Raw genomic sequence first — 18,443 nt, forward strand, 5'->3', positions numbered from 1 at the left:
TCAATAGGCCACTAAACCACAATTCTTCCTAAAGCGCTGGCCCTTAATATGCCTATGTTACAGAATACATAGGGTTAACAATGTGTTGGTTAATTCTGTTTGGGATTTGCAAACTCTTGGTCTAATGTGTAACGGCAAAAGCTTGTGATGTAATAAGGTTGATACTTTGTTACTGGCTTCCATGGCTGTAAAGGTATTAGCATTGACACGTGTTATGGATTTGTGAATAAAAAAATCGAATTATATATTTATATATATATATATATATATATATGAGGGATGTGGCCCCCCAAAATATGTCACTTGAGGTCCAATGATACCGGGCTCAGGAGATGCTAACGAGGAAGGATGTGATGGATTAAATTTAAAAGTAATTAAAGACACACTAAGGAATCAGAGACTGAACAACATTGAGTAGTGGAAGTCATTCGAAAATCCATAATTTGCTAATTATGGAAAAATAGAAACCTTTAGAAATGAAGAATTATAGGGTCTGATATCACATGGGTTAAATTACATTGGGGCTACATAAAGTGGATTACTTCAAATCCAGTTTTATTTGGGACATTACTGTCTCCATAATTTACAAGATACACTCTGTGTATGATGTCATAGAAGCAGAAGCTCTATTGTGAGGTCATATCTATGTACAGCTATCTGTGGACAATGGCACCTGTAGTTATACAACACGAAGGAAACAATAACAAAAAAATGTAGTTTTCCAAATTTGTGTTCCAAATTTATTATGATTTTGTGATTGGAAATGGTCGATTTTGATACACTTGGCCAGGGCTCAGTCCATCCTTCACACCATCCAGTCTGGAGTCACAAAGGAAAAGCCAGAAAGACTCTGGCTGCTCGATGACGAGGAAGATGAAGATGACAATGAAGAGGAAGAGTCCTCTGTGGTCTCCAAGACTGATGGAATTCCCTGGAGTGTCTGCAAGCGGAGATTTGGTGTTGATGGCCGGTATGGGGGGGTTGAACGGCGGCTCTCTATATCCTCCCAATTAATGTCCTGAAAGAATGGATGCCGCCTGATGCACCCCGTGATCCAGAGGCGATGCTCAGGATCTTTCATCAGAAGATGCTTTAGGATGTCCGCAGCGTCTTCGGAGATGTCTTTGACATTCCGAGGGCTTCCATTTACAATGTTACCCAACGCTGCCTTCTTGCAATTACCGCGATAGAACGGTAACCTTCCATTCAGCATGCGGAATAGAATCACCCCGAGGGACCACCAGTCCACGGCAACACCGTATGCTTGGTTTAGATGTATTTCGGGGGCCATGTACATGAATGTCCCGCAGCGTCCTTTTGTCTCTGCTGCTCCGAAAATGCCTTCTGCAACAAGTCCAAAATCGCAGATCTTGGCGTGGCCCTCTCCATCAAGCAAGATGTTGTCCGGCTTCAGGTCCCGATGTATAACTCCCCGAGCGTGGAGGAACTGGATTCCGCAGATGATTTCAGCTGCATAAAATGCAGCCGTGGTCTCGGGGAGACGGCCCACACTCTTCATATACGACTGGAGACTTCCACCTGCCATATACTCCATCGTGAATAACACGCAGGTCTGTGTTTGGAAGCCTGCATATCCGTGGCACAGGAACGGGCTGTCCCGAGCCATCTCCAGGATTCTCCTCTCCTTCAGTAGGTACAGGGGCTTAGCGGCTTTCTTGCGGATGATTTTGACCGCTACCATAGAATCTCTTCTAGGTACAGAAGCCAACATGACTTTTCCAAACCCCCCTTCACCCAGCACTGAATGGAAGATGAAGCCGGAGGGCGTCATGGGGAGAAGGCTCCGATATTTTTTTACTGTAAGACCGCTTTCCACCTCACTTCTGCGTCTTTTCACGGGAACCTTTCCCCTTCTGCGCTCCTCCAGATGTTCCTCCGCTTTCTCCTGCTGCCCCAGAATCTGGATGTTTTTCTCGCTGTATTTGCACCGCTTCTTCTCATGTTCGGAGCTGCCTGTGCTGGTTCTTGGGCGTTTTGTTGTCTTCTTTGCCCTCAGACACAGGCTGCTCTCCTCCCTCTCATTAGCAGTACGCTTGGTCCTCTTCCTCGCTCTGCCTCTTTCCTCCTCAGTACTGCTACTCTCTTTCTTCCTTTTCAGGACAGGGTCTCTAACAGACAAGTTCTCCTTGTTCTGACCCTCAGTCTTTTTAGCGGTGCCGGTGAAAGCTGTTTTCACTCTTTTGAAAAACTTCCGCACTTTTCTGGGGCAGCATCTCCTTCCTACCCACCTCAGACCATGGAGTAGACAGCAGTCCCCCATAGCTCTCCTTTTAAAAAGTTCTCTTTTTAAATCTCCTCAATCTCTGATGCCGTTGGTAACAACACTTCAAGACTGCTACGAATAGCTGCCTACCAGTGCCGAGCGCCCAACTACACTGAGTAGACAGATGGAATGCTCTCCAGCTGTATAGTGGTGCTGATGTCACAGAGACTTCTGATGTCATAATTCACTGACTCACACTGTGAGGGTTCCGCTGCTTCTGCTTTTCTGCTTTATGGGTGTAAATACTTTAGTGGATTTCTTTTCATTTATTGATGGGGAGCTTTTGTATTTATCATATAAAGTGACCAGGGTGTTAATATTTGGTGAATTTAAATGCTGCATTAAAATGTTTCCCATCCTGCATGAAAAAAACTATAAGTTCTGTAGCCTTGTGTTATTTTAACAAGTTGTCTCATTTCTTGCCCTCAAAAAATGCATTACTAGAATTATAGTAAAAGTTTGTTTTTGTGGGTTTTTTTTTACATGTGTGTGTCAGTTGAATATTAGCCAATGTAGTTGAGAAGCCCCCAGGACCCCTTACCATACCGCCCATGGGGAACTATACAATTTTTTAGAGGGACATTTAGGTAAATGAGGAATTGGACTTAATATTTTAGTTGCCACTGCCATAAATAATCAACTCTATAATATAACAACATGAGATAAATATATATATTTATTTATGTATTTAACTAATGGTTAAGCATACATGCTTGAGTCTTTATGGTGTACAACACCCTTTGTCATGAAGGGGTTAACTGCGAAAACTGTACAAAGTGGTGCAGCACTGAAGAAAGGTGTGGTTTTATGCCGTATTGCCCCAATAAATATCCTTTAACTGCAGTAATGTATGAAAATAAAAACATGATTGGGGACGGGGGGGGGGCCCGGCTCCTAGATCCAAACCAAAGTAAAGACATCATAGACCTGCGCACTTCGCCTCTTACATTTGGAAGATTAATTAGAATGCCAGACGTAAAATTAAAAAGGTCGGAGAATGCCATCTGACCCCATGCTTAATTTAATTAGGGGTAAACAGGAATAAATTCAACAGCAAAAAAAATATAAAAAATATAATTTTATTTATTTATTAAACCAGAATTCTCAGCCAGCCGAGAAAAACTATTGGGAGGGAGAGTCTTAAAATCATAAAACCTCTTATTTTCTTTTTTGTGAATGTTGCCGGAAGCAGTAACGGTCAGAGAACGCCGGCGTACGTTTGTATCACTGACCAGGAGAACCTACAGCAGGAGAAGTGAGCAGATAATCGTCCAGCTGTGTTTTGGAACAATGTTTCCCACGATGTCGAGATGGAAACGTAGGATTCGACGGCAGATAAGAACCATTTGGCCCGTCTGCTCTGCCCGTTTTCCTGATGTAAAGACATAGTCTAGTCATACCAAACATATATAGGTGACCGCTCCCCCCACACCAAGTGAGTGTAGTTAATGTAAATAATACCAATTCAATGTAGCAATTCAATTGGTATTATTTATATTATCTACACTCACTTGGTGTGGGGGGAGCGGTCACCTATATATGTTTTGTATTTCTTCCTTTAACAAAGTGGGGTTTTGTGCTAAGGTGCACCAGCAGCACATTTACATGTATTTATTACGTGTCTTTTGTTCACATAACTTTGTTTTATGTTGTTTATATAATTTTTTTTGCACACTACTCATTTTTTTATTTTTTTTTTATAGTCTAGTCATACATGTTTACATTCCCTTACTATATTAACCTCTACCACTGCTGCTGGAAGGTAGTTCCACTGATCTACCACCTCTACCCTCTCAGTAAGGTACATCAAGGAGGCTCCTGGCTCCAACTCCACGGGTGATGATAACCACCTCTGGAAGACACCAGCACGGCAGGTCCGCCTGACTGTAAGGAAGCCCGTTTATCTACAAGGCAATTATCTGATTACTCCGGACCAAAGACACTGACTCGGCCCTTCCAATAAATATAATTTAAGAAGACACAGGGTGAGTCTTACAGAATATCTTTTACTATCTCATTGAGCAGAAGTGATCGCTGCGCTCCAGAGAGCGGCAGAACCAAAGGGCTTGACCCGTAGTTAATGCGTTTTACGGGAAGAATCGAGTCTCTGACCCGTCATTAATGTTTGTTTCTTTCAATTCTCTATTTCATGAAACGTGACTGTGAGTTAGAACTCCGAGCAGCTTTCCTTGGTACAATTTTATTGATTTTTTTTATAATATTTTTTTAAATATAAATATCAAAACGATGATTGTCTCTCATCTTCCAGTGATGGAATGAGTGACGTTGGCCAGGTCCCTTGGGTTGGTGGAAGAAGTGATGGGAAAAATGATCCATTAAAATAATGATATTAAAGTCCTTTTCCCAGATCCTGATTGTTTCAAGGTACAGATGATCTCCATGAGGACTTGGTACCATCTCCAAACAAACATAGTAGTAGCAACATCTAATGGAAGTTATTGAACCCAATAAGGGAGCTGGTGATCTGGATTGGGCTTCTACTTTTACTGTATAAACAGCAATAAATTCATTTACAAATAACACAAAATGCCAATTTTTTTCAACAATCCTTCAAATTTGTAATACAATTTTTGAGTTATGACATCATTTTCAACATTTTCCATCACCCCTACCTGGCTGTGGAGTTGCCACGGTAGGTAATCTTCTGGGGTACATCGCCGGTCGAAAATTGACTTGTAGTCCACTTTCACCAGCTGCCACTCTGAGCGGTGGCCGAAATGGCCAAAGACCCTAATCGAGGAGAGATAAAACGATCAAACAGTAATCTGTGTGTAAAGAAAACCCATTAAGGTATAAAACACCAAGTCACGATAAAGACATCAAGCCAACTACTCCCTCGGCCCTGAAACCGACCCAATACATCCCGAAGCTTCACCCTGCTGAGACTTACGTCATAATCAATGTCTCTTCCCCCGGCTCCCCCAGAACACCGTCCACGAACAGTGGGTTTGACGTGAAGGTGTATTTGCTCCACGACCTGCCCTCATCAAAACTTAGCCTGCAGAAAAATCCAAAAAAATGCCAATACCGGCATTAGCGTAATCATCCAAAACAGAATATCAGGCCCGTTTCACGCTTCTGCCTGAAAACGATACAATCAAACGGCTTCTCTGTGAACGTTACTTTGAGACAGAGAGGCTAACGGGTATTACCGTCTCTGCCAAACTGAGGAAAGACATTTTCGGGTGAAAAAAAAAACAGTTTTGTTGTCAACCAATCGAAAGCTCGTTAAAGTGAAAAGAAAAGGCCACGTATTCAAGTGTTTGACCGTTTAATGTCGGAGAAGCGCACAACTTCATAACAATATTACTTGTTAAAGTCCAGATCATTGGGATGGTTACTAAGTATCCCGTTTGACAAATATTTGAAGGGTCCCTAAACCCATTGAAAACAATGCATTTTGAGCCCGTACATTGTCATTAAGGGGTTAAATTTAATTACTTTGGTGCAACAAATGGTATAGAGGATAATTTAGAGAACAGTTCTTTGTTCCTTTGCCAATAAAAGTTAAACCGGTTACCAAGATTTGTAAACCAAGATGCCCTTTTGGAAGCTTAAACTCAATGTTGGAATTCAAGGTGTTTTCCCTGAGGACACCAGGACGGTGACAATCTGACCGCTCTGCTATCAAAAGCTTGTGTTCTACCCAAAGGATACTGTTACTGCTGGGAATTCTTTCTTATCTAGGTCATTATTGCTGTTGCTCTTGAGTTCCATGGTATCTAGAACATTACCGACACTGTTCTGAACTAAGTGACTCCTCGTGTAAAAGGTTTGAGAACAACTCCGCTGAGAACTGACAGCTACTTAATGCTCACAAGTGTCTCAAGTATCACAGGAAGAATCCCCATCGACATGTCGCTCTGATACTGCCTACACGGGCAGTCGAGAACCCAAACGTAGACGGCAAAGTTCCTCTGTGCAAGGGAACCGACACCAGGTTAAGCAGCTGTCCATTATTAGTTGAATTGTTCTCAAACATTTTGACCGTTCTGAGAATCTCTTGGGGTCCAACCTGAGTGTAAAGGTGAGTCCACCTTGCTCATTTATGCCTGCACTCCATTGATGAGGCCATGAAGGCTGAAATGTATGTTTAGTGAGCTGCAGTTCCAGCTATATACTATTAATCCATATACACTATTAAAATCCATCAATGACATTTTGTCTGAACATCTACATTTTCTTCTTTAGAACAGCACATTCCGAAGAAATATTACAGATGGGAGATATGAAAAGTTTTTTATTAGAGACGTTGAAATTTGACCTCACGACGGGTTTCGATACTTTCGTGAGCGCACCTATGCAGCCAAAATTAACAGAAGGCTCGCTGCACTTTTTTGCACATCTCGGAGAAGCAATTTTCTTATTATCATCTTCCAATGGATGAGGTATTTGATTCGATTACACAGAACACCGCAGCACACTGAGGGTTTTCTCGCGGCAGAAAACATCAAACCAACTCGGCGTATTGAAGTATCGTTTCCAGATGAAATTACTCTTCTTTTTCTGATTTTGTTTCCTTTTTAATCCTATTTAATGGGAATAATTACAACATGATAAAATATATATATAAATATATATATATATAGAGAGAGAGAGAGGGGGGGGGGGAGAGAGAGAAATGGCATATGAGAAAGGGGTGTTGCATGGACAAAAAAAAGATGGTTAGGGGTGTGGTTAGGGAGTGGGCGGGGCTTTACACAACTTTTTATGTGACTTTGTGCCCAATCACTAAGTGAGACTTTTATTAGAATAATGGGTTTTATTTCCACTGTTTAATTTAGAAATTAACCCTGTGATTCCCTCAGACCCAGCAAACATCCTGAGCTTCTAGAAATAAGGGGGCATCATTAGGGAAAAGGGACATCTGGGATTCGCGGCTAAAGGAGGGACTGGCCAAACAAAACTAGGACATTTGGCAGGTAAGAAGTACTCAACCTGCTCTTATTGCAGTAAAATGGATACAATGTTACAAATTTTTTTTAAAAAGTCTTAGCTTTGTTTTTTTTTTGCTCTTTCTGTACTCATCGTGATTTTGAGCTATTAACGTAGCAAGCGGCATCCGTGGCGTGTGGGAGGAATTAGCCCATTGGCTGAAGAATCTCATCACCTAGGAGATAGCTTTTTAAACAAGCAATTTTTCTCCATGGTAACGGGAGGCTCTTTGGCATCACGGTGATCGTCCAGAAATAGCTCAGTTCTTGTATCACATGTATCAGTCCTTAATGGCCGAAAAGACATATGTCAAGACATGATGTATCCCAAGAAGATATTCTGAATGGAGGCACCTGTATTCAAGCAGGGATTCTAGCTGTGATATAGCAGGGAGAGAAGCACCAATCGGGACGCTCGGATATCATTAAATTAGAAGAGAATAGGAAGGAGTCGGCTCCAGACTGTGTGACCCCAGAATCTACCCCATTCACCCCAAGACCCAGAGATTGGGGGGAAAAAACCTCAGAATCTCCCCATTCACCCCAAGATCCTGAGATCAGGTTGAATGGTTATAAGGGCACTTTTCAAACCTTGCACCACAATTACTTCCAACATAGCCGATGTATCCCTTAGAAAAAAAAAACTAAAACTAAGCAGACTAAACCCATAACCCAAATCAAATAAAACTGAAATTACCACAAATGGCGGATCGGAAGTGAAGTGTGTTTCATGGCAACCAAAACACCGCCTTGATCCAGGAACAAAACACTGTGCTCCTCTTCAAATATCTGTGAACAAGGAAAGGTTATCGCTCCCTTACAGCGTTTACAGATCTATTTATATAAATCGGGGTTCATAAACGCACCATTGATGAGGCTTCTCAGGGGTGTATTCACTAAACTAGGAGTCTGCAAGCAACTGAATTTCATCATTTTTTTTGTATAAAAAAAGGGCCGATCAATCTCTACTCCAAGAAGGGTAGAGAGGGCCCTGTATAATGCATAATTAAAGAGGAGCTCTCATCCGGTATTAATTCCTAGTATTAGATTGAAAATAAGTTTACAAAAATTGAATTCTCTTTTTTTTACCCCAGTTGCAGTTTTTGCCCTGTAGTATAATGTAGCGGCATGTCAGCCATTTGTATGATTCTCGCTCTGTTATCCGACCACCATATACAAGACAACTCCCCCAAATCCTTATCATACTGCCTGTGGGGAAACAATAGAATGACTCGGTCTTAATCGCCCAGTCGGACACTCTGGCTAATGAAAGTCCATGGAGGAATGGACTTCATTAGCATCGCCATAAAGCATCAGCTCAGCTGACAACACTGGCGGCCTCCAGGTCTGCGGACGATTACTGTATAAAGTGCTGGGAGTTACAGTCATGGAGACTTTAATCGGTGAGAAGAACTCTCCATATTAACTATACATTATACAGGGCCAGTTCAGCCTTTAATGAAGGAGAAACTCTCTGGGGGTCATAGTGCAGATTGTCAAGGAACAGAAATATTCAATAATGCGTCTCTAGTACCGTATTATAAGTCATGCCCAATTAGCTGCTTTCTTTCATCTTGATGGAAAGAAGCACAATTTTCATTGATTAAATAAATGAAAGCTGGACAGGATCAATCTAGAAAATGTGAATTTAGACCCGTTTGGAAACCCGCCAGCTAAAACTAGAGGTTTAGAGCAAAGTATCCACCGGCAGGTGACCCAAATTATAAGTCTATGTGCGTTAAATAAAAAGTCTAGAACACGAGTAAAAGTATCAGCTTGACTCTGCTTGTCTCTCGCGGAACTCGAGCAGACAGATCCGGAATCAAAGATTCCTTTTCTGTTGGATGGATAAAAATCCCGCATTACAAAGTTCTTACGATTCATGTGATTTTCTTTGACAGTAGAAATGACTCTGAGATAGGAAGCCTCCAGCAAAAAGTCCAATTTAACATAATAACAATCAAACAGCGTTCCCTACACAGGAACGGGGAGTGCTGGGATTTCGGAAGTCTTTGGCAATTTACATCACAAATGTAGCGGCCGCTCGATCCATCGCAGGGAGGGATAGTCTTTCACAATCCCCGTCTCTCTGAAGGGACGTGGAGACTTTTATTAATTGATTACATCATGTAAATTGGAATTTAACTATTTATTAGCCAGTGAATTGCATGGGGGGTTCCTCATGGGAGGGTCAGACTCAACAGAACGCGTACGGCGATGGCAGGGAAGCCAATGGTGTTCTACCGGTCTCCATTACCTGATTAAAAAAAGAAAAGTAAGCTGGTGATATGAAAAAGAGATCTGAGACGGGGTACGTGATGCGGCTACGCTTAAAGCTAGAGAGTTTTCCAAGTTCTATAGATAGGGTTTCATGGCTGAGCTTTGAGGGAACGTCAGGATCTAAGTCTCTTGTGACGGATATCAAACGATTGAATCCTGATTGCTGTGATGTGATATATTTTTAATGAATAAGGCTTAGCCACCCAGGCGTTTGCAGCTATCCCTGCTTCCCCTACCTACCTCTGACGTGGCTATGGAGCAGTAGGGGGCGCTCCAGGTCACCTACCATGGGACGTTTCCCCATTGTTTTGATCATCGATTTTATTTTGCGTTATGAAGAGTCAACCTCTGTGAGCTTCTCCTACGAGAAGGACTGATCCGACCATATATATAATACCTAATTCGTAAAATCTCCCCGTATTACTTATACATTATACGGGGCCAGGTCCTGGGGGAGAAGCTCTCCGGGGTTGGTTGTTCATAATTTTATTATTTTTATATTATTATTATTATATTTCTCAGCAGCAGTGAAATCAAACAACCTTAAATCAATAAGAGAGACCCCAGAGCCCTCCTTAATAAATTGCAAATCTATATTTTTAAGAGCCGACTGCCGTAGCAGTGATGAGGATAATTTCAGGAACCTGGACAGCTAAGAGCAGTTTTGTTATTCTGGAACCTGCAGGTCCCGGTAAAGCCGATTTTTACTAGAACTTTATTATCTTTTAGGTCGTTCTGCTTTACGGTATTTTACATGCGGATAATGTACAAGGAAACAAATGTAGAGCAAAGAATTATGGATAAGCCCATTGTGCATCAACCCGAAGTCCGTTAAGGAAGGAGCAATGTGTTGCCACAATTGTTACATTTCGAGTGGCCTTCCCTGAGCCATTACTATCCGGCAGCGCTAACGAAGTCCAAATGCTCCATGGATATTCATTAGTCAGAAAGTCCCCCTGGATGATTAAGACCAAGCCATTCCATTGATTCCTACAGGCTTTATGATAAGGAGTCAGGGTGTTTGTCTAATAGACTGGCCTTAAATAACAGAGCGAGAACAAATGGCTGATATGCAGCTGCCTGAAAACATTATATTACGGGGCAAAAACTACAGCCGGGGTACAAAAAAACCCCAATTTTTAAAAAAATCTAACACTAGATTTTTAGGAACCTTCACTGTGGTTTGCAGCAAGCACAGAACTGGTCGACATTCAACACCAAGACATAACCTTTTTTGAGTTATTCTTAGTCCTTAATTTTCTGTACATTTTGCCGTTTTTAAAGATTTCCGTTGTAGTTTTTTTTTTAAACATAAACCGATTATCAAAAAAAACCCCTTTGATTTATAACTTGTCAGTTTGGAAATCCCAGCTGACTTTGCCTGTGACTCCAGAGATCAGAAATCCACATCCAGAACACGTAATAATTACACCAACCTGTCTCCAAGTGTTCCCGGCATCTGATGAGACGAACATACTGAGCTCACTTTCCGTCAGTTCCGATCCGATATTCCCTGAAATAGTTAAAACGAATAATATTATTTGATCATCTATAATCCCTGCCTCTGAAAATATTTTTTCAGTGCTTAATATTTCAAAATTCCTTCATTTTGTCCTCAATCAAATACAAACATTTTCAAAACCCCATGAGATTCCTGTACACGTAATATACACTAAAATTAAAATTGATATATTTTTATATGTTTAAAAATACAAATCTGCAAATTTCAAGATGTGTAACATTATATACATATAAAAACATATAAATTGAATTATGATTATTTTAATTATATTTATATAATTATATTTATTTTATATTATATATAAACTTATATTAAGTTTAGAATTTTCTACAATATTTTAATATATTATATTTTAATATAATTATTTTATATTTTGAAACAATTTTTTTATATTTTAATATAATTATTTTATATTTTAATAAACTTTAATTTTTTCAAACATATATTTTTTAACAACCTGACATCTGATAACAGAACAATCTACTCAGATTTTTTTTTTTTTGTTGTTAAATTTGTATAGACATTTTCTTTTTTACCCAGAATTTCCAGGTTCTGGGTCAATTGGTATATTTTGGGATTAATAATAATAATGTTCTGTAGATACAGTTTCTACCTTCTCATAACTTCCCCCCGCTTCTGCAGACTGTTGGAAGAATCAGTCATGAACTTCAAGCACCCAAGGAAATATATAGCTGAACGCACATCGACAATCGGAGGGGGAATTGGAATCTTGAGAAGCATTAGAGATAAGCGCTTCGTCTGATTTATGAGCCTTGCGCATTGTGACCCAACGAAAAAAGATCCGGTCTTGGTGGGACATCCTTCATCCCATCAGTCACAGGTCACGAAGCCACTGATGGAAATACTTTCCCCCAAATTAATCTTGAAGGACGACATATACGTCGGAAGACCTGGCAGCCCATTCGTACCTGAAGCCACGATGATGCCGGGCGCCGTATCTCTGCTCGCTATGTTACCGGTTGTGTACGGATTCTCGGAGACTTTCAAGTGGAGGTGTAAAGAGCAATACGGCTGGAAACGGAACGCATATGGAACGGGATCAATAAATAGCAAGAAACGTAAAATTAAAAAAAAAATTAAAAAAAGAGTTCATTCTGGGGATTAATTGGTTTGAAATTGGACTCGGCACAAGTGACTTCATGCATCAAATTCCCAGTTGCTCTTTTTGAAAACTATTACTCTGTAATACCTTTTATTGAACCAACACTCAGAGTAAGACAAGTCAGACAAGCTTTGAAGACCTCAGAGGTCCCTTGTTCAGGTGAAGTAACGCGAGCTCTGAGATATTGAAGGCTTAAGTAGCATGAAGTTATACTCTGATTTTAGTTTATTATACACTATTTTCGGAGACATTTCTTGGTGGGTTCCACGATATATTCGACGTCTCCAAGAAGAAGGGACCGCAACTAATATAACAGTTTGCTGTCTCCATCTAGTGGTGATGTTGGGAACTACATATGCTTCCTATTTGTTAAAGTCATACACAGGGCTTTACAATACCCTATATGACCAAAAGTATCAAGACAGCACCTTCTAATCACCAAGTTAAGTGTTTCAATGGACCGGTGCACAGCACACCGCCACTGGACTATAGAACTGTGGAAATGCGTTCTCTGGAGTGATGAATCACGCTTCACTCGTAGTCTGATGGATGAATCTGGGTTTGGCTGATGCCAGGAGAACGTTACCCACTAGAACGCTGTGCTGACATTAGAGTCATCATAAAATGCGCTCAACTATGTTATTTAAGAAAGTTTTACTTTACTGAGAGGGTGATAGATAAGTGGAACAGCTTCCCAGTAGAGGTGGTAGAGGTTACTACAGTGGAGGGATTTAAACATGCATGGGATAGGCATTTGACTCCTGAATCTAAGATGAGACCAACGACCGATTAAGGTTTGAGTCTTTACAGCAGGAGAAACTGGCGACTAGACGGGGGCCGAAAGGGGGCAGGTTTTTTCTTAATCCTATTTTTAAGGCTTATGGCCTAAATCTTGCTTACCAGCAGGCAGTTTATGGCGTTGCCTCTCAGATCAGTGTCAGGAGCCTGAAGCAGGTGCCAGTCTCTTCCTTTATTGTACGTGATAAATGTCTTCACTTGGTTGTCAATCCTCTTATTAGCCAAGAACATCCCCTTTATCCCTGCTACCTAGGAAAAATGGACACAGCTGAAAAACAGATCCATTTCACACAGGTTTTTAAGAGGTTTAGAGGCAGAATCACGTTTTACATGGACGTTTAGCAGGAATTTTCTGAATAGAGTTATCTTTTTGTGTGTTATCATAGACTCATACAATGAGCATCTTAGAGGGGATACAATATGATTGTACAAAATGGTTCTTTACAGTAAGAACAGTAAATATGTAGAATCCGCTTCCACAGATATTGCATATTGGATATCAGATCCAACAGAGGGCTTTAAATATGGGCTGGTAAGTATATAATATATAATATGAGGAATATACAGGATATAACGGGTTATAAGGACGGGATTAGTTATACGGCCGGAGAGTATATAATATATAATATGAGGAATATACAGGATATAACGGGTTATAAGGACGGGATTAGTTATACGGGGGAGAGTATATAATATATAATATGAGGAATATACAGGGATATATAACGGGTTATAAGGACGGGATTAGTTATACGGCCGGAGAGTATATAATATATAATATGAGGAAGATACAGGATATAACGGGTTATAAGGACGGGATTAGTTATACGGCCGGAGAGTATATAATATATAATATGAGGAATATACAGGGATATATATAACGGGTTATAAGGACGGGATTAGTTATACGGGCCAGGGAGTATATAATATATAATATGAGGAATATACAGGATATAATGGGTTATAAGGACGGGGTTAGTTATACGGCCGGAGAGTATATAATATATAATATGAGGAATATACAGGGATATAAAGGGTTATAAGGACGGGATGAGTTATACGGCCGGAGAGTATATAATATATAATATGAGGAATATACAGGATATAACGGGTTATAAGGACGGGATTAGTTATACAGGGGAGAGTATATAATATATTATATGAGGCATATACAGGATATAACGGGTTATAAGGACAGGATTAGTTATATGGGGGGAGAGTATATAATATATAATATGAGGAATATACAGGATATAACGGGTTATAAGGACGGGATTAGTTATACGGCCGGAGAGTATATCATATATAATATGAGGAATATACAGGGATATAACGGGTTATAAGGACGGGATTAGTTATACGGCTGGAGAGTATATAATATATAATATGAGGAATATACAGAGATATAACGGGTTATAAGGACGGGATTAGTTATACGGCCGGAGAGTATATAATATATAATATGAGGAATATACAGGATATAACAGGTTATTAGGACGGGATTAGACATCTTGGTTTCAAGAAGGGGTGTGTGGTTAGAGGTGAGTCTGGGGGGCAGAGCATTCAGAAGAAGAAGAATGTATTTTATTAACAATTATTATTATTATTAGTAGGGCTTTTAGGGCTGTAGAATCCTGCGATCACCCCATACCAAGCAAACATTCTGACCTCCTAGAAAAGAGGTGCATGAGGGGATGAAAGAGGGTCTTCAGAGGAGGAAAGAGGGGCATTGGAATGTGGGGCCAAAATTGGACATCGGGATAAGGATTTAAAACTGTTAAAACTGTGTCTCCACCTACAACCCCTGATTATCGTATATTTATCATATAGTCTTTGTATTAAGATACAGTTTCACTTTAGGAAACACCTCGGCTCCAGCTGACTCATCAGCGTTATTAAACCAGCTGGGAGGTGACCTTTGACAATGAAATATTTAACGCTGTATCCATCACCTTCAGTGTTATGAATTATCTCATAAATACAAAGTGAGTGGCAGAATAAAACATCCTCGTTATTAAACAGCCTCACATTATTTAACGACTACCTGGTGTGCTGTGCGAGTCAATCGGTTAAAGTAAAATACTTCATTCTTTAAGCCTTCTATCGGGGGGGGGGGGGGGGGACAAATAAACTCTATCCGGACCTCTGGTTCCCAAGGCTGAACCAGACAAAGCTCATCGCAACATATTTATTTTATAATACTCTTCTGGTGACATAAAGAGGGACCACCCATCATCTTCCTCCTTACTAAATTAGTGATTGTAATCAAAAAAATATTATATATATTAAATATAATTATATAACAGTATAATGTAAAGAATGTACATCTAATGGCATCTGAGGAAGACTGAAGAACCACCAAAAAATACACCAAAAGCAGGGAATAGATACATTGTTTCTAAAGGTAACTGAGTTTGAGAGCCAAGTTCTCATTGTTCCTACAGGCCATGGTGGATCAGATGTTGGCCAAATATGTTGGGTTGAACCAAAGCCAAGCTCCTCGACCACATTGTATCGATAAAAGCCACCACGCCATACCTCGTAGAGATCGATCATCACGTTGCCCTCGGGTCCTCTGCTGCTCTTCACGTTTTCCAGGGCGAGGGTGAAGAAGATCCCCCGCGTGTCTGAAATATACAGGTTATACGTCTCGTTCTGGTTCCATTCTTGAATGGCCACAAAGACCTGGTTTTCGTCGGTGCTGATCACGTGCATGTCCTGCAGGGGGGAGAGAATGCGGGCAATTATATAAACCTTGCAAACACGTCTAGATTAAAGTCGAGACGCCTGCGTCTTCTGGCTGATGGGAATTGTAGGCAAACTGAAGGCTGTAAATATATTCTGCGACTTCGTAACGTATTGTAAGAGGCCAGTAACAGGACTTTAGTAAATAGACATTAATATTTATTGGAATACATGTTCTTTTATCTCTGCCTATTGTTCTGTCTGTCTCTTTTTGTGTGTTGTGTGTTGCTTTGTCTCGCTCCCTTAGCTTCCTTCATTCTACTTGTTCATCGTTTTCTAGACAAAAAGAGACAAGCGTCAAGGGCGAGGAAGAAATCTCTGCGGTGTTCTAGTGAGATACAGCTGTTTGTTCTGCAATTCCAAATGACAGTTTCTCAGATCTGCAATAAAATGCAGTTACTGTATACAGTAATAACCCCCAGCGCTGTATACAGTAATAACCCCCAGCGCTGTATACAGTAATAACCCCCAGCGCTGTATACAGTAATATAACCCCTAGCTTTGTATACAGTAATATAACCCCCAGCGCTGTATACAGTAATATAACCCCCCAGCGCTGTATACAGTAATATAACCCCCCAGCACTGTATACAGTAATATAACCCCAAGCTTTGTATACTGATGTTGGTCAGCATGGACAAAAAACTGTTTTTTTTCGCATTTTGTCAAAATAAATGGTATTATCTTCAGTGACTTTCCCGGCTCAAACACCACACTGAGCTGATGCTTTATGGCAATGCTAATGAAGTCCGTTCGTCCATAGACTTTCATCAGTCAGTAAGTCTGTCTGGGTGATTAAGACTGAGCCAGTATGATAAGAAGTCAGGGTGTTTGTCTAGTAGGGTTAAGATAACAGAGTGAGAACTCGTACTAATGACTAATATGCATTTGCTCAAAAACATTATATTATAGGGCAAAAACTACAACTGGTTTAAGAAAAAAAAAAAAAAAAGAAAGAGCAATATTTTGGAAAACTTATTTTTAATTGCATGCCAGGAATAATAAAATACTGGTAGTTCCTCTATTTTTTCTAGAAGATGTTTCATTGGCATCATATGAATTGAAGACACAAAAATGGTCGACGCTCGGACTCAGTGTACGGAGCACAGAGGTCAAATATTCCATGTAAGCTTCAGAATAATCGACACCATAATCCTTTAGGAATGATGGACTTTTTTGAAGGGTCTCTAAATCCCTCGGCATAAACCCAGAGCTCTGGACGGACCACCGCGGCCGCAACGAGATATAAGTCAGGCGCTGTAGAGTGACACATTAAAGTGGACTTAACCCCATCACTGCCTAATGATCCCAAAACTAATCACGGTTATGTTATGAAATAGTTCACTGCTTCCCAACCAGCTGGCGCGGAGCGTGGCGGGAATCGTATTAACCTTTCCGCTGGGAGGCTGATTACGACGACTCACATTAATCACTTTCTCTTTTAAGGCTTAAAAATCCCAGAGTTGTTAAATTGATTTTTAGTTCTATATCAAAATTGTGCTGTTTGGGTAATTTGTGTACAAAGAAACAGCGGGATTCCCGGAGAGGAGGAAAAATAATGGAAATTGTCAAATATCTGAGTGATTGGGCAACGGGCGATGCTGATGCTAAAGGGGGGTCTGCATCATTGACAAAAACCATGCCTCCCAACTGTCCCGACTCTACCAATCTATCCCACTGTCCCGACAGGCTCTGTCCTGCTTTTCGCGATGGAGGTAGAGCTGAGGCGGGACAGCGGGATTTAGGATCACAATCACAATCGCGGTCCCGACGTCATTTACTGGCGCCTGGGACACCGGAGAATACATACTGTGCATGCGCAGACTCGTGAGCATGCACAGTAGTGCTGCAAGTTTGGGTGAGACTCTACCTCCCAAAACCAGCTTGTCTTACAAAATGAAAAGGGCTCATCTGTCCCTGTTTAATGTATATCATGCCCCTAACATTTGTGGTGTCCAAACCTGGACATTTTTGTAGGAAACCCTACTTTACCTCTTGCATAGTAGATGACATCATATCCTGGAACACAGTTTTCCTACATCACAGGAGGGCCACCTGGGGACTGCAATGGAGGTCTATACCTTAACGACACAGTCCTTAATCAATTTCACAGCTTCCTGGGCTGGTCAGAGGATCTCAAAAACTCACTCATGTTCCCCATTCTAGCCAGGATAGTGCCCAAAACAGTGACTGTCCTGCAGAAGATGGGACACTTGGGTGGTGACCACTCATTTTTACATGAACAGGAAAGCCCTGATTCTACATAAATGAGAGGAGAGCGGTAAGAGTGCTTCTGAGCCCTGACTGTGCGGCCGTCTATAGGTCTTCCTCCAAATAAAAACACAGTATTGATTTAAATAATTAGCCATGGTGGCCAACTGCATGACCCAACGTGACAGTCCAGGATATCTCATAACCTTCCAACAATAATTAACCTTAAGTTCCAACAATGATTCCCTTGTTACAATGTCTCCATGTTGATTGTTCAGAGCGCAAAAAAATGACCTGACGTTACGCCCCAACGATGTCTATGATGAAGCCACCTGCGTCCCCGGCCGCACGGTGGCTACGAAACGATGTATCACGGGGGCCTAGGCTCCGGGAGGGTCTCGCACATGCGCCTGAAGGCTTGTTCACCAAGAGCGAAGCCATGCTTCAGAAGATCTGCTCTTTCCTGTCCACAGGGAGGGCCGGCAATAAAGGGTGCCAAATTCAGCCCCCCTAAATATTCCTCTC

General features: G+C 41.0%; 1 protein-coding gene across 1 annotated transcript in view; it reads right to left on the bottom strand.

Annotated features, from left to right (window-relative positions):
- The window catches only part of LOC149288791 (VPS10 domain-containing receptor SorCS1-like), a 252,828-nt gene that overhangs the window by 41,909 nt on the left and 192,476 nt on the right, over positions 1-18,443 (bottom strand). Inside the window, exons 9-15 of the mRNA XM_089491470.1 lie at positions 15,501-15,680; positions 13,065-13,211; positions 11,971-12,073; positions 10,956-11,032; positions 7,937-8,028; positions 5,196-5,303; positions 4,918-5,035 (exon numbers count right to left, since the gene is read on the bottom strand). Of these exons, the coding sequence (XP_089347596.1) occupies positions 4,918-5,035; positions 5,196-5,303; positions 7,937-8,028; positions 10,956-11,032; positions 11,971-12,073; positions 13,065-13,211; positions 15,501-15,680 (825 nt within the window). The remainder of the gene's footprint in view (positions 1-4,917; positions 5,036-5,195; positions 5,304-7,936; positions 8,029-10,955; positions 11,033-11,970; positions 12,074-13,064; positions 13,212-15,500; positions 15,681-18,443) is intronic.

Source organism: Sceloporus occidentalis, unplaced genomic scaffold, assembly GCF_023333645.1.
Source record: "Sceloporus occidentalis isolate IW3139 unplaced genomic scaffold, rSceOcc1.0.p SCAF_50, whole genome shotgun sequence".
NCBI lineage: Eukaryota > Metazoa > Chordata > Lepidosauria > Squamata > Phrynosomatidae > Sceloporus > Sceloporus occidentalis.